Genomic DNA, 16093 nt, shown 5'->3' with positions numbered 1-16093 from the left:
AGCATGCTAAATGGCGTTGTTGTTCAAACCACATGCAGAATGATGGTTGGAGCAAGTATCAGCCTTAATTAAGAAACAAATCTGTAGATGTAAATTTCAGCTGAGTAGAAAATTAAGAATCTCCTCTGATCCATTCTCTGTTTTATGATGTTTTTATCTTTCAGGACTTAATGAGAATTATGAGGTATTTGTACTTTATAGCAAAAGCAGTATTAAAGGAAAGTTTTATCACAATTGTTGTGAAATTTTCCAGTTCCCCTTGCCAATGTTTCTAATAAAAAAGCTTACAGGAGTAGACTGAGCACAAGAAGAACAATGCGAGATGAGCCAACAAAACTGGGTGAATATCGATCTCCTTCCAGAGGTCATGTGTCTCTGAGCCCATGTGGAAAGGCAACATCTTAGAGCAAGGTGGTGCTACTGACATTTTTATGGTGCAGTAGGACTTGAAGAGAGTGGTAAGGTAGAATGAAGAGAGTACAGTAAAAAGTTTAAATTTATTGACTATTGTGTGTCTGATTTTAGTTACCACATAGATTTTAGTGTGAAAGCATTTCATCTTTTAACACAACAAGCTTTCCAGTTGTCAAATTCCTTGTTTGAGGGTACTGTTTACTTGCTAATGCCAATAACACCACAAGCAACACGTGGACCAGCATTTCCAGTTTTCAGACTTTCATCATCTCCACCTTTTCCCAAGTCATCCTTTTTAGCATGAACCTAACATCAAGTTGAATAAAACAGAAGTTTCTGGCATGAAATGCAACCCACATTACATATTGGCAAGCATCATTTGCCAGAACAAAGTTAGGTGGAACCTCTCCTTTCAATATCTATCTGTTGACCAGTAAGGTAATGTGAAGTAAGAAGCTACCTGGACAAACACTTATTTCTTATGAATGAAAGGAGTCACCTCTCACAAAAGCCTAATGCTCAAACTGTCAGCTTTATGTACTCACTGCAGTGGCCAATTCACGTTATCAACTCAGTTGATAAAACCAAATTACCTACAACAGGGAAATGTCTTACGACAAGGGAGAATTTCATGTTTTATCTCAGCTTAATTTCACATATGATCTCCCTTATACAGGAGTACACTTTTCAGAGAGGTTATTGCAATTTCTTTTCAAATATCAATTGAAAAAAACATAAATATAAAACTCAGAGAAATAAAATCTTAGGCACAGCTAAAGTTGGTTTACCTACCACAATTGTACGTCCAACAACAGAATCTGGTCCAACAACTGAAACAAGCTTGTCCGTCATGTCAATTTTGGCTTTACCATCGCTTCCTGCTCTGATGTTGCCAAGATCACCATAGTGACTAATGGGAAAGTAAACAGCGAGGAACATTATCAATCATTGAGCTGAATTATGCTTAACAGAATATATACAACCTAGTAATAGGCTAGACACTTTTTCTAGAAAACACAAATTTGGCAACTTTGGATAATCTTTAATCCTAACCAGAGGAAATTCTTTGAGCAGCTTTCAAAGCAATAGAATTTGAATAATGCACTTAACCACATGTCTTTAAGAGAGTCAAAACAAATTAGAATCCACTTTTAAGAGTTTGCTGAAATTATTGTTTAAGTAATTTGGTGTAACCCTTCTGGCAATATGATAAATCCTACATTGACTGAAATGTAAGTCTGTTGAATAAAGCTTGCTGTACAGTAGCATCACATCATTCATCTTTTTTCCCATTTTTTTTTTCTTTAGGACCTTTATATTAGATCAATTAACCAAAGAATGCTCCTGCTTCCCAAATGAAAACACAGCTAGTATAAACATTATTAATCCTTTAACTCCCACAAGTGACCAAGACAGAATTTCTCCTTACAACATCACTTCAGATGAGTGATGACAATAAATAAAAACATGAATTTGGGGATAATTAGTTGATCCAATACTAAATTCTTTGAACTAACATTAAAAGAATTATATAGCTGACAGTAAGGAGAATGCCAAATTTGATCTGGGAGTTAAAGTGTTACCAATTTTCACCCTAATATTCTCCATGCTGTTCTCTTTACATTTCCAAAGGTATTGACAAGGAGGATTTGTTTAACAATCACAAGCTTCCTTAGTTGGTGACAATTTGCCTTATTCTCTTGACCTTTCTATTTGATTCAGAGGTGAAAATGTAAGGAGAAATTAGATGCCAGTCACTGTAAGGGGTCAAAGGGAGAGTTATGGTACCGTGTTTCATCAGTTGGCCCTCCATGAGTTTTATTTTTTGGATTAAAGTGGGGTCCAGCGCTTGTACAACCTAAAACAAAATTAAATGTTCTATCTGATAACAGCTTATGATATAATGATATGAATTAAATCTTTAAATTTGTAAAAATTTTTAGTCTTTGCCAATAGAAAGGATTTCCAGCAATTAACAACCTACTGAATTTTGAGACTCAAAACAGTGATCTAACTACCATTTTGAAAACAACTCAGAAACCTTGCCACACCTACAAACCCACAATGGTTTTGTGTTCACACCAGCAGCTGCTATTTCTTACAAAATCATTTTTTGAGCCCAAGGTTCTTCTATGTGTCATTTCAGCTGCTGAACCAGATTGACAAGAAGTTGGAACAAGAAGAGTTACACTTTGAATATCTTCAGTAATTAGCTAGGTTCCTCAGCAAGATTGAATAAGTGGGGTTCTTAGTTGAATTTTAAGCACATTTAAATTTCATTTACCTCAAAAAATTACCTACCATTTGTGCCATCTCCAAATTGGTGGACATGAAAACCATGCTCTCCTTCTGTGAGTCCTTCTACTTCACCAGTTATCTTGCATGTGTCTCCCACCTGTTGATAGTTCGTAATGAAAGGTTTAAGTCCTGAATGCTGCATTTATTAATCAATATTAGGTATTTTCCTTTGTAAGTTGGTCCTATTGCATAAATGATAATTGTGAATCTCACAACTATCCTTTAACTAATTTTTAACTGTATCCCACCGAGAGTATTTCAAAATGTAAGCAGACTGGCTACAGTTGTGCTAACAGAACAGCTTCTTTGTTGCTGCAATATCTTCCCCTTACAGAAGTGAAAAGGTAATTTCTCTTTATAATATCAATACACTTTTGAGCAAAACAGTGATGAGAAGAATGAAAAACATAACCTTGGGGGGTACTGTTTAGTTAAAAAACAAATTCTTAGGGGCAGACTTTATGACAAATGTCTAGTAGACAGTAAACACAATTGGTAGTTAGATATTAGTAGCGAAAAGGGTTAACTACTGCAGTACTACAGCTTTGAAACTAATTTCAGTGGACAACTTTTAACATCAACTCAGTTGATAAAATCAAATTTGTTCCGCTCCTCCAACAACTACGCAGCGCGTACTGAACCACCCTTGCAAGCCATTGCAAAAATTTCGTTTCACGGTGGTTGTGTATCACCGTAGTAAAAATTTGTTTCACAAAGACTTTGGCAAATTTAAATATCCTCCATTGAACACTCTATAATTCGGTTCCTACTCTAATAGGGCGTCACGCTCCCGAAAGAGAACCTCTTAGTCACACTATCAATAAAATATCTTGCTCTGTGTCTTTGGTGTTAGGAAGACTGACTTTTGCGAATTGCATAAATTAAATAGTTGACGTTTAGGTAGAGTTTATGTTCGAGTTTGAAGGAGTTGTCTGCTTAATTTAGAACCCTTCGGGGTGTCGATTCACTGCACTTCGCAGGAGTCAAAAGGTATTTGTGCAATTCTCGTTTGAAGCAATTGACGAGGCGAACAGTCACGCTGGCATAGAGAAATAACTCCCAGCCATTTATGGTTAGGCCAACGAAATCTGAAATGTAAATCTAGAAATTCCAAAAGTGTACTCCCAAAGGTACGATGTGTACATTCGAATCCAATTTTAGGCGACACTGGAGTGGATCGAGGCCACGGCGCCTGTGCAAGGCTAGTGGTCAACTCACCTGCTCAAAATGGATTACACCTTTCACAGGGCTGTTATTGGGCAATAAAACGCAAACTGCCTTTGGTCCTGACATTGTAAAATAAACGATGATTCACCACGTTAAGGGCACATGTGCAGAACAAACCTTCGAGTGTTCTGTCGCATTCGAACATGTGACCATTAAGAGCTTGGCCCTCAGAGGAACTTGGGAAAAAATGGACGATACCGCCATAGATGCCTTGTCATGATTTGTCATCATAACTACCATTACAGATTTCTTTCTTTTCTTTTCCCATTACTTAAGGAAAAATGTCGAAAGACTAATGTAAGATTCGCCCTTCGCTCATTAATTAGTTTTGTTCTCTTAATTTAACAGCCACAAACCTCATTGTTTTCATCAAAGGCCGCTCATGGACACCATGAATTACGTAACATGAAACACTGATCATAAATGATCAGACCCCTCATTTGAGGGTGAGGATAATTCCAAAGAGGAATAGTTTTCAACAAAGGCCGCCCATGGACACCATGGACTAAGTAACATGAAACACTGATCATAAATGATCAGACCCCTCATTTGAGGGTGAGGATAATTCCAAAGAGAAAATTCAGCCCGTAAGAGTATTAGAAAGATTAAAGAGGATCAAATGCCTCAGGAATCAAAATACGAGTAGGGATCTTCGAATGATCTCAAAAGAGATGCAGAGGAAAGAAGCGAGTGAAGCTTGCGAGTTTCCCGCCCCGACACAATCTCTCGCCACCAACAGATATTAATTGCTTTCCCTAGTTATTTGTTGATCGATTGATTCATTTATGAATTGAGTCGTACGTTAATTAACAAGGAGCGCATTGACTGGGTCTCCTCGCCTTCTAGCGATAACCGCTGTAAATAAATTTTTTTGTATTGTGTAAATAAGGCAAAAAAAAAAATATGATGAGGACGACGACGATGACTTCATGTTTTCCGTGGTTTCCGAAGTATAAGTTCAAGAATTCCGTATCACTCTCTAAGGGCCTCTTCATATGAGCCCGGTTTCCGAAATCTCGCCTTACCTCTAAATCCTTTGTAAAATTTTCGATGTGTTCATATGAGAGGGCTTGGCTCGGTTACCGAGATCTCGGTTTTTCCAACCAGGATCTCGGTAAGCTGGCAGGAAAATTTTGCCATATGAACACTTCATCCCGGTTACCGGGATGAATTTTTCGCAATAGCGCATGCGTTAAATGGTCGATGACTTAGTAGCGCAGTTTCATTACACATCCAGGCGGCCCGAATGGCATCGTTTTACTTTGCCTGATGAATTTTCCACATCATCAGCAACCCGTTTAACTGTAGTGATACAGTTAAAAGGGTTGCCAAAGCCATGATAGGCGCAAAATAATAACTCAGTTGCGTTTCGCCATCTTTGTTTTGTTTTTCTAATTTCGCGCCAAAACTCGTCCCTAAGATCTTCGGCCTTTTCTCATCTCGGAAACCGGGCTGAAGTTTCTCATATGAACCCAAGGCGAAATTCTTCCCGGTAAGCGGGCCAGCCCGGTCAACCGGGCTCATATGAAGAGGCCCTAAATCGAGACTGTCCCGCGGGATCCCCATAAACTGACTCAAAAACTATATCGACCCGTCACGTCTTCAACTGCATCATAATTTATTAAACTAAGGCAATGAATATTTGACTGCAATTTTCATCTTAATTTATATGTATTTTTTTACTTTTTTGTCTTTTTTATTCTGTGCGTGGCTGTACATGGTTGACGTCTCAGTTCCAAATACAGTAGACCCCGCCTTTCCTCGCTCGCACTCGTGAACAAAAGAGCTCAGCTCATGAAATGATCGAAAATGAAAAACGTAACAAAGCCGAATTGCTGAGGGGTGGAATAGTTAACAAAACATACTTCGTGTGAAACCTTCAACACTCAGAGCCTGAAGGTGCGAGTCAGAGTGAAATTGAAGGTGTAACGCGGCAGTTTTTAAGGTAGGAAAAGTTAGGTTAACGTGTTTACGATGGTCGTTTACAATCCATGCTAGTCTGCTCCCCGCGTTGTTAGCTATTAAGTCTACCTTTCTAAACTCGCACAAACAGGCCCTATCTAACTAAAATATACAAGATCTTGGATTCCGCGTGATAGCCCAGAGATTGAATAATTGTCTCTCTAGACTATGCGTGCAGCGACTGGAGCGATATCTGAACGTGATCCGATTGTTCCGTTTTTTTTTTGTTTTGTTTTTTTGTTTTTTTTGTTATCAAGCTAATGTTCAACGTTACCATAATGTAATTTTCTCTACTTTCTCAAGAAATATCAACAGTTGTATTTGTCTACAGCTAAGCAGCTTTAACATCAAGAAGAGCTACGCGGTAACTAGCTTAGTCAGTCAGCTAAGGAACTACAGTCAGAAGGATTACTTAGATGTGAAAAGTGCTATGAATCTCGCTTGCGGTTAGGAAAGAGGAGTCCACAAGTATCAACAATGAACGAACTAAGGCTACGTTCAAACGGTGCCAAACGAATTTTCGACAGGCCAAAGATTTCGACCGAACATTCTGTTCACACGGAACCGCGCGAAAGTTTCGTTCTGATCAGATGGAACTGGTAACAAGATGAATTTTATGACATTTTTCAGCGTTTTACCGTCTCCTCATGCGCAGGACGCTTCTTAACCCAATGCAAAATGGCGTCCAGCGTTTTCGCTGCTTCGACGTTTTCGATTTACAGAAAGATGTACGACGTTTTTTAACTTGATTTTCTGACATTATCAAGACATCAACACAACGTCGCCTACGTGCGTGGTAAGTTAGGCATGGCCTACACATTTACGAGAAAAACATTTGTCCTCTATTTTGGTGTTCAAGTTTTCAAACGCTTGGGCGTCCAAATTTCCTCACGTTTGGCGTGGTTCCATGTGAACGAAACGCCCAAACGCACGAATTTTCCACTGATGGAAAATTCGTCCGGTACCGTGTGAACCGTAGCCTGACGAGAAGCTAAGAATCGTTCCACTTCAACCATGACAGACGCAATTAGTAAGCGACGAAAACGCCTTGAATTTGAAAGTAACGCGCTATGACATCAGAAACAGATAAAGTGCAACCACACTTTCTTTCTCCAAACTAATACAACATTAGTATTACATTTAACGAAATATAAGCTAAAGGCAAGGATTCCCAGACAAAAACTGTAAAGCACGCAAACTTGATCCACCTTGCTACCCAACTGACAAACCCAATAACTTAGTTAAGATTATAAATTAAGAGCAACATCAGGGTAGCGACAAATACGGGAAATCCTTCAGGCGTCTTACAGCAAGCCTTTGGGACTCTTACACACAGGAATGTAGCAGGGAGCGCTCGGATCGAGGCCACTGTTGGACAACTCAATGTGATTTGGAGAGATGAGATGATTGGAGGCGAAGCGAGGAACTCCGGGCGAATCGCCGGCAGTGTAGGTTGTAGCGGTGGGCATGACAGCCATCACTTCAGCGATCTTCAGCTTCAAGGATTCGATCTCTCGATCCTTGGTCTTAAGGTTGGTTTGTGCAATCTCCAGCTGCCTGCGCGTGTCGCCTAACGCCGAGAACAAGTCCAGCTTCAAGCGAGTCTCCGAGCTCAAGCTGTTTTCTAGGTGAGTGTTCTTGCCTTGCATAGCTGTCAGCGCAGACATTAACACCTCCGTTTCCTTCTTCAGCTGCATGCTGTCATATTCCCTGGTCTTCTGTCGCAGCGTTTCAGCCTCCTTGTCGACGCGTTTTATTTCTTCTTCCTTCTCCTGCAGAAGAGCACGCAACTGGCGGCTGTCTTCTTCCAGCTCGATCCTGAGCGCATTACACGCATCATGGCCTGTCGTTTCATCGCGCTGCTTTGCTGCGGCGTCCTCAGCTTTTTGTCTTTTGCGCTCCTCGCGCAACTGACTCTCCGCCAAAAGCCGGGAATCTCGCTCAGTTTTTAGCTTTCGTTCCAGAGAGGAGACTGTATTACGATCTTGCTGACGCGCAGACGACATATTTTGCAATCTGTGAATAAAATCATAAACATTCCATTGTTTTTGCGACTTAACCCTTCACTTCTAAGAGTGACTAGCATCTAATTTCTCCCTACAGAATCACCCCTGTAGCAAACTTTAAGCTCGTGTAAATAAAGGAAATAATCCCCAACTACAGAAGCTATCGATTGTTACACAAATTCTTAATGTCAGTACCATATAAAATGTGATTGGAAGAGTATGGAGAATATGCATGCTGATATTGGGGCGTGAGGGTAAAAGTGCCTTTTCATTTAGTGCCGTAAAACCAAAACCAAACTAATAACGACAGTTAATAAGAACAAGGGGAAATATCACAAGCCAATGAGGACTCCAACTTAAAACCAGCTAACTACCTGAAACGCGGGGAAACGCGAGCGGCCAGGTCATGTCTGGTTTTAGTTTAGCATCTGATTGGTTGAGAATTTCGCGCGAGTTTTCTAAACCAACTACAAAGCGGTGTGAAGTAAAACCAAAGCAATCTCGATTCCTTCTCGACAGACAATCGAAAGTTGCTCTAATCAACAATTAGATAACGTGCTAGAGATTTCTAGCGCACGATAACAATTGAGGGCAAAGCCCAAATCAATTTCAAGCATAGAGATTGAGAGCGAATAATCTAATTGTTTTAGTATAAATATACAAGCCACTCAAAGTATACAACCGCGCAATGTCAGGCAACTCACTTCATCCACTTAGAATGATATCTACCAAGGAATTGATGGCGAGTAACACAGCCAATCAGACTACAGCATTTGTGACGGAATACTAGCGGTGATATACTCGAGAACAAGAATACTTTCAAAACGAAAGCTATGCAGAAAAGATAAAAATTTCCTCAATGCATCCAATTCATTTCCTAACCCTCCCTTTTGCTGAGTCTCACGTAATGCCTGGAATTATCCAACCTCCAAAGAAACAAAGGAAACAAATCTGAACGAAGGAAAGCAAACAACCTTCTTCAGGCACGGGACTACCACTTGATCAAGTTTTGAATGATTTTGGTTGGATAATCTGATAGGTCAGATAAGCATCACAAGTTTTCCGTTTAAAATTTCCAAAGAACCTGTTGTTCTGCATCGACAGAAAAGTTTTCCCAACAAATGAGATCGGGTAATACAGCACCCTATGAACAATGTAGTTTCAGATTGCCGAAAAAGAAACTTGAATGTATTCCGAATTTAGTTATTCTTTAGGGTGAGAGAGAAACGAACTACTGGCTCTATTGCATATAAACACCTCAGTCCTACTTACTTCTGTTGAATAACCTCGCACTCAGCCTTTAACTGCTGTAATTCTACCTTAGTGGAGCGCTCACTGGCCATCAGGCTGTGCATAGTGGACCTCAGTTCCTGCTCTCCCAGCCGACTCGTCTGCAGTTCCACTCTGAGTCGTTTACTATCATTCTCTAGTTGGGATAAATTGCTCTCAGCACGACGACTGAAAGTAATAATAAAAACAAGAAATAATAATAATAAAAAAAAACATTTTTAGTCTTGGTTAGAAGGGAAATACATCTTTTCAATCGGTACGCTACATTTTAACCCGGGATGACAGCAAAGACACTCGTCAGAGAGGGATTGGAAAAAATTAGAAGGGAGAAAAAATGTTTCTTTTTCCATGGGCAAAACGGCAAAAGAAGCAGTTATAAATCAAGAGGGGTTAAGAACAGTTAAGGATAAAGAAGATTGAACGTTGAATCTTTCACAATGCACACACCGCTATTTAGCTCTTTGTGGTTCTGAAGGAACTCGTACATCATGGAGACATAATAAATGCTTCGCTTACCGTAGCAGCCTCTCCTCTTTAAGTTGAGAAAAGAGACTGGGTCCAAGGTCAACTGACTGAGATTTCTCATGTCCCTGAGAAATTAAGAGAGGATCACAGCCATGAGACCAACAAGGAAAGGAATAAACAAACACAAAAACAACAACAACAAAAGCGGCCTAAAAATAGACCGACTGAGAGCTTCTCAGACACACCTTGGGTGAGTTACTCCTGCTGTTCTTTCGACTGTTATTGATGGAGCTACTCGACGCACTTAAAGAATCGCTATCAGACTCATCATTGTCCTCTTCGTCATTCTCGTCGTACTCCTTCAACTTTTCATTTCCTTTTGCGCCATTTTTCTTTGAGGATTTTCCTATAACTCCATTGAGTGCTGCGCGAGGTTGCTGCCCTGCTTTCCCGCTCTTATGACTTCCCTCTAACGAAAGTTTATCAAGTTCATTTAAGTTATGATCCTCGCTGGTCTTCTTCGATGTAAAGTTTGAAAGCACGTCAAGTTCTTTCAACAATGCATTTCCCTTCAAAGTAGGCCTTGACTCTAGATCACTTAGTTTTAAGCCACGACGACTGGCCTCTTTAGCTATTAAGAGTTCAAGATCTGTTTTAGTGTTAATTCCATTTGTCATTACTGGTACAGGCCGACCTCTTGGTGATGCGACTTCGCCATTAGCAACTTTACCATTACATATAGCTGAAAGTTAAGAATGAAGAAAACCAAGTCAATAATATATCTTTCTCAAAAAATTTTTGACCTTCAGCTGTACATGTACACAAAAATAGTTAAACTGCGTGTACGGCTCTGCCATGCTCCAGTTTCCGTTTCAATTCAGCGACTTTGTGGTGTAGTCATCTCTATCCAAGTTACCATTTGGCGCCCCCAAATCTTCAAATGTTCTTCAGAAATGAAACTTTAGTCACCAATGAAGTTAAAAAAACAAAAACAACAAAAAACAATCAAAGAAAAGCACAATATTCTTAACTGCACAAAACAACTCCGGAGAAAAAGGCAATGACGTAGTATAAATAATATTTCTTGTAAAAATTTACTTCACATCAACTAAAGACCCTGAATGATAAGAAGTGGAAAGCTTAAGCTTTGGAGCATGAATACTAAATACAGGAAGGCAATCTGGCAACCTAAAAGTTTAGTTGCCAAAATGTTTTGCGACTACCTGAAATAAACACAATGGTGACAGCTTGGAGAAATGTGGAATTTATCTATCCAAACGTAATAATTTGGTTTAAACATAATTTAAATTTGATTTGTAAAAAATTATATAAATTTATTTTTTGATGACCATCTGCCATTCACTAAAACTTCCCTTACGTACTAACCATCTAACTCCAGTTTTAAACAAAGGGAAATTCCATAAAAATACTGTGCAAGGCAACATCATACCTCTTGATGATCTCTCTGTTGCCTCTGCATGGTTATTTGTTTCAGGAGGCAGTGCCAGATTAATTAGCTGCATATAAAACTCATTTTCTTTAGCAACATGCTGTACTCTTCTCTGTGAAATGGAGTAAAATAAAAATAAACAAATAAGAACCCCCAATGGAACATAACCTTAGCACCTACAGGTTTGTCAAATTAAGCTGGCTCTGAAAAATCCACCAGCTGCAGTGGAAGCATGAGAGCGTGCCACAAATTTTGTATCATAAACTGATTCCTAAAAATATTCTTTGAATACCCTGCAAATAGCAAAAAACTAACCCACAAGAATTTTCTGTGACTCTTTTTTTTTTTCTTTTGTCTTGATTTCTCTCAGATTAGACATTCCTCAGTGATTAATTGGTCACAGAAAACTCAGAATTACAATAAAATAAAGAGATTTCTCAGAAAGTGAAATTCCTTGCGAACAAAAATTTACCACCTGTTTCCTCCATAAATGCATTTTTCTGACAGATGACAAAGTAAATGTGAATATATTTTGGGGGCCTGAATAACAGCTGAGAAAATAAGCCCTGTCTACCATTCACAGCTGACAGTGCTCTACATTGCTACTGCATTCCATACATAAATTATAAAAATTGAAAAACTTCAGGAGAACATAAGAGATGTTTTTCTCAAATTGCTGCTGGATGAAAGAGCTTGCTATTTGGTCACAGACAGGGAACAGTTGTCACCCACAATTAAAAAAAAATTTAGTTGTTCTAACTGCCTTCTCATTTCTAATTACACTGGCATACATAAATTTTCAGGATGTGTCTGTTTCTCTTCGGGTTAATGCCAATACGAAGGGTTTGTTCAAAGCTTAACTACAAAATCACCCTTCATCAGAAAGAATAACTTTCCCTATGGAGGAATGGATGTGCTTTGTGTCCAAATTTGACAATAAATTTTGATGTTTCAGCTACCATGTAAGCGATCATCGCCATCAGCAATTTGTGAAATGAATGAATTTATTTATGTTTAAATCTGAAGCCAATACTGTAGCCATAATTCAAACTACATGCTCATCCACACGCACACATTTCACACTCTCTGCATGATGATTTCTCGATCATCTACTGTGCCCACGAGAGAAATGATCACACGTGGCCATTTAACATCATGCTGAGAGCTGTCCTTACCTGACGCATTTTATAGCCTACATAACTCTTAACACCATAGCCAAGTGTAACAACAGGATAACCAATGCTGAAAAAAAAAAAATCAGTCAAAGAATTCTTTCATTAAATCAGATATTGCCTCAAAAAGGGCAACAGATTCCCATCAGTAGCCAACAAAAAAGAGGGTTCGCTTTTAGATATCAGCAGTGAAGTGGCAAGTTTAGGGAGGGGAATTTTCTTCAAACATATTCTACATACAAGCAAAATATCTGAGGGAGGAATTAATAAAGTAATGGTTATTGCTCAAGAACACAAGGTATATCAGCCCTAATTTAGGTCTATATGTCTTCAATATTGTGTTAGTATTATAAGAACAAAATTTACATGCCAATATTCATAGCACTTAAAACAGTAAAATCTACTATCAGCTAAATATCTCAAAATGACAAGTGAAAGCTAAATGTACAGAGGAGATATCAGTTGATAACTCTAAATATTAACAAAGCTGTATTAAAACACTGAAAATCAGTATAATGCAGGCAAAATGAGACAAATAGAGCATTAATTTAAAAGTAGCAGCTCTGTGCAAGTCACATATTCTATATAGGAGTCTACAGAATGTTAACCAGGGTTTTCTTTGAGAAATTTAGTTGCAGGAGAACTGTGTGTAGAAACAGGAAAAAATTCTCAAAAAAATTTCTTAAGAACATGCACAAGCCATCAAGTGTAGACAGAGAATTATGCATGCCACCCTGGGAATTCTCTGATATCTAATGTATACTAAGCACCCTGTTTTCCTGCTGTGACAAACTCACTGTAGCATGACAATTGGTCAGATGTACTCACTTTCCTAAAGCCTCAGGCTGTTATGTCTGGGCATCAAAACATGATGCACTTACAAATTTTCATTCACAATAAAATTGTGATTATTCAAATTTCTAGTGGTAAAAGAGTTGGTTTGAATGATTGGGAGGGTTGGAAAATTAGGGGTTGAAAATCAGTGCTCAAGTGGGTTAATGAAACATCTTTTAACCTGAACTACTAGGGTTTTCAGAAACAAGAGGGCTAGTGAAATAAAAATTCTATTGTAGGTGGTGCAGTAGACTTTTATTATTTAAGCAAGAAAAAAGGCATTCATTGTCAACAAATACTTGACTAACCAGCCTTTCAGTTGCATCAAATAATGTCAAACAAATGTAGGAGGGAAATGGTGTAAGAGAAAACAAGATCACAAGCTCAGTTGACAATGGGAGGCTTGTGTGGTTACCACAGCTTAAGACACAACTTCGAATTAACTAGAGAAATTTTCTTATATTTCAAAAAAACTCTTGGAACAAATTCTCTGTGCCTGCTTTATCTATGAATTTCATTTAAGGTAGTGCCATGAGGAAAACGGTTGACTGTGCTTTTATCCAGATTATCTTCATTAAAAATGAACAATTTGTATCACAGTGGTTTAAAATTAACGGCAAGATATAGAACGGGTTCGAACAAAATAACCAAAGAAAGTGGTACAATGTACGCGAAGTAAGTAGGAAACTACAATTGCGAAATGAAAAGATTATTTAAAAAAAATAACCATCACGTTTTTCGTTTAAATTTTGAAGAGACGAAATCGTCTTTGAGCTGCCATCTAAGCATCTTAAACTAAATCGTAGTTAAATGATTAATTACTCGCAAAAGTGAGAACTCCCGAAGTCTCAACAGAAAAACTGACATAAAAATGGCAGTACATTACAAATTGGAGATATTTTATTCATCAAGATAATATCAGAAAATGGAATCTCATGCTTGAAAAAGCCAAATTTTGAGAAAAACCTTTCGACGAAGCTTTCTGACTACAATAGGACCTTACTTCCGACGCTAATACGAACTGCTTTGCATGAAATAACCAGCTGCCTCTGAAAATGTCAGGGAAGAATATAAATTAGGGAAGCACTTTACTTTTTTCCCGAGAAAGTGCTTCCACCTCCTTGTTAAAAGAAAGTATAACTCATCATAGACAGCCAAATTAATAGTATCACGGCAATGCAAAAAGCTCAAACTTACCAATGAGCGGCAAACGGTCGACATAAGTCTAAATGAAATGGGAGATTTTTCAGTTCGCGAAGTCGAACCGACGCTTCTACATATACAAACAGTAACCATAGACTAACGGTTGGAACACATAAACCACGATCTGAAAACAGAACAAGCCGTCAATAATTAGACTATAGAATGATGAAATATTTGACCATAAACTTCCAATAGACTTGTGAAAACTCCGTATCGTTTATATCTGATTCACGGCGATTTCAGGAATACTATATCTTGATCCACCAGCCGACCTGACGAAATGTAAACATTGGAAATTTTCCTCGAGTGAATGAAGTTATACCCGCCTTTAGCAACTTTTATCGGCTAAAAATTATCTCTCTAGGATTACCTGTATGCCAGACGAACTGAACCCAGACGTATGTGCTAGCCGCAAAGAATAACCAATGCACAGGGAGAAACATCAAACATATTAAGTCTGAACAGAACGCCAGTGTAAGAAACAGAAGAGAGAAAGCCTGAAAAAATGTAACAGGAAAATTCAAAACTAAAACGAGATTACAGACGCTAGGACAATTTCAAAGTAAAACCGCATTAGCCTAGCAATGTTGGGATTATTCTGAGGGCCAATGAATAACGAGAAACGCATGATTTACGGTAAATTACGTGAAAATAGTAACTCGACTTACCAAACCTTGGTACTTGAACGAGTCGTAAGCACTCCGTAACAGTAGCCAAAAAGGCCAAAGATATTCAAAGCGAAATTCCAATAGGAAGTCGGCAGTCAACACCATAATCCATACTAAGAAAAATCTGACGTACAGAAATACACTAGATGAAACAGAAATTAAGAACAGATCAGAAAACCAACCATAAATTCATGGTTTTCAATGCGAGCGGACAGAGGCCAATGTTTCTGACTCAACATTTCGACTTTTACCTTCCATATATCGATTCTGTGATGCGAGAACGTTTTAAAGGTCTTCTAAGTTTCGAAGGATCAATACTTCGTCTCTTCATTTCGACGTGTGGTTCATCGAGTGTGGTTTACAGTAAGCGTGAATATGAAAAATATAGAATTAACACAGTGAGGAGAACGAATAACTAAACTGATTTCCCTAAGTAATCGACCATTGCGCTTGCGTGAACTGACGTCACATGGAGCTATCACATGGCCACCGTTCCCTCGAACCCGCCCCTGTCGTGTCCCCCAGGGAATTAACCAGGCATGAAGGAAAAATTGCATTTACAACTACAATCTCACCCTTTTCAAATAAAATCATTCCCAGTTAGTTCCTTCAAAGCAGGGTTAATTTCTCGTTATTTCTCATTAGAATAGGCCAATATGGACTAGGTTTGATTGAGGGGTCCCTTCGACTACCTTAAGCTGGGCAGTTGCACGTGCACGTGAGACTTTCCAAATATGATTATTATTCCACCAATAAAAAAAACTTATCATTTCGCAAAATTGCTCCAATAACTGACAAACGAATGTAATCTTTGTGAACTCACAATACCTTAGTTAGCTTCTTATCCGATCATAACAGGTTCCCATTGGTATCAAAACATCTCCAGGTTTAAACCAAGGGGAAGTAAAATTAGTTCGAGTTAACGAATCAACCGAGTTCGAGCTAACCGCAACGCAAGTGCCCCCCTCCCCCACCGCCATCCCCACGAGCAATTTGCCAGTGTGCTATTACTCATCTACTTTTCTGTGTGAGAGAGTTTCAATTTTCCTGCTCAAAAGCACAATACGATGACCCAGCTAGTATTAAAAACCCAACCCGAAGTCC

At 38.7% G+C, this 16093-nt stretch overlaps 2 protein-coding genes across 3 annotated transcripts; both read right to left on the bottom strand.

Moving 5' to 3' along the window:
- Nucleotides 1-487: 487 nt before the first annotated feature.
- On the bottom strand, nt 488-4086 carry LOC113683247 (superoxide dismutase [Cu-Zn]). Its single transcript, XM_027200466.2, has 5 exons — nt 3931-4086; nt 2716-2809; nt 2203-2272; nt 1207-1324; nt 488-720 (listed from the first exon to the last, which is right to left on the bottom strand). The coding sequence occupies exons 1-5, from the start codon at nt 4003-4005 to the stop codon at nt 613-615; spliced, it is 465 nt and encodes a 154-aa protein (XP_027056267.1). The 5' UTR covers nt 4006-4086; the 3' UTR covers nt 488-612.
- A 1447-nt stretch (nt 4087-5533) lies between these two features.
- LOC113683201 (macoilin) lies at nt 5534-15460 on the bottom strand. Of its 2 annotated transcripts, none has more exons than XM_027200411.2 (10): nt 15241-15460; nt 14990-15131; nt 14692-14818; nt 14316-14445; nt 12288-12354; nt 11113-11224; nt 9908-10404; nt 9714-9787; nt 9180-9365; nt 5534-7917 (listed from the first exon to the last, which is right to left on the bottom strand). In XM_027200411.2, exons 1-10 carry the CDS (start codon nt 15318-15320, stop codon nt 7206-7208), a joined length of 2127 nt encoding a protein of 708 aa, XP_027056212.2. In that variant the 5' UTR covers nt 15321-15460; the 3' UTR covers nt 5534-7205. The 2 variants fall into 2 exon arrangements, with proteins under 2 accessions (XP_027056212.2, XP_027056213.2); XM_027200412.2 differs by having other exon boundaries at nt 14990-15113; nt 15241-15426.
- Between the last annotated feature and the right edge of the window lie 633 nt (nt 15461-16093).

This window comes from Pocillopora damicornis, chromosome 8, assembly GCF_964200805.1.
Source record: "Pocillopora damicornis chromosome 8, jaPocDami1.2, whole genome shotgun sequence".
NCBI classification, from domain to species: Eukaryota; Metazoa; Cnidaria; class Anthozoa; order Scleractinia; family Pocilloporidae; genus Pocillopora; species Pocillopora damicornis.
Note: the sequence above shows the minus strand (reverse complement) of the source record. Positions and strands in the feature narration are given on the sequence as shown.

What these genes read in the sequence shown, in the direction of transcription:
- LOC113683247 (XM_027200466.2), bottom strand. Translation starts at nt 4,005, where the DNA reads ATGTCAGGACCAAAGGCAGTTTGCGTTTTATTGCCCAATAACAGCCCT. An exon ending in GGGCCAACTGATGAAACACG is followed by an intron (nt 1,325 to 2,202) that starts GTACCATAACTC and finishes CTTTCCCATTAG; the next exon opens with TCACTATGGTGATCTTGGCA. An exon ending in TTGTTGGACGTACAATTGTG is followed by an intron (nt 721 to 1,206) that starts GTAGGTAAACCA and finishes ACTTGATGTTAG; the next exon opens with GTTCATGCTAAAAAGGATGA.
- LOC113683201 (XM_027200411.2), bottom strand. Translation starts at nt 15,320, where the DNA reads ATGAAGAGACGAAGTATTGATCCTTCGAAACTTAGAAGACCTTTAAAA. An exon ending in GCAGGAGTAACTCACCCAAG is followed by an intron (nt 9,788 to 9,907) that starts GTGTGTCTGAGA and finishes TTAATTTCTCAG; the next exon opens with GGACATGAGAAATCTCAGTC. An exon ending in TGCGAGGTTATTCAACAGAA is followed by an intron (nt 7,918 to 9,179) that starts GTAAGTAGGACT and finishes TTTTATTCACAG; the next exon opens with ATTGCAAAATATGTCGTCTG.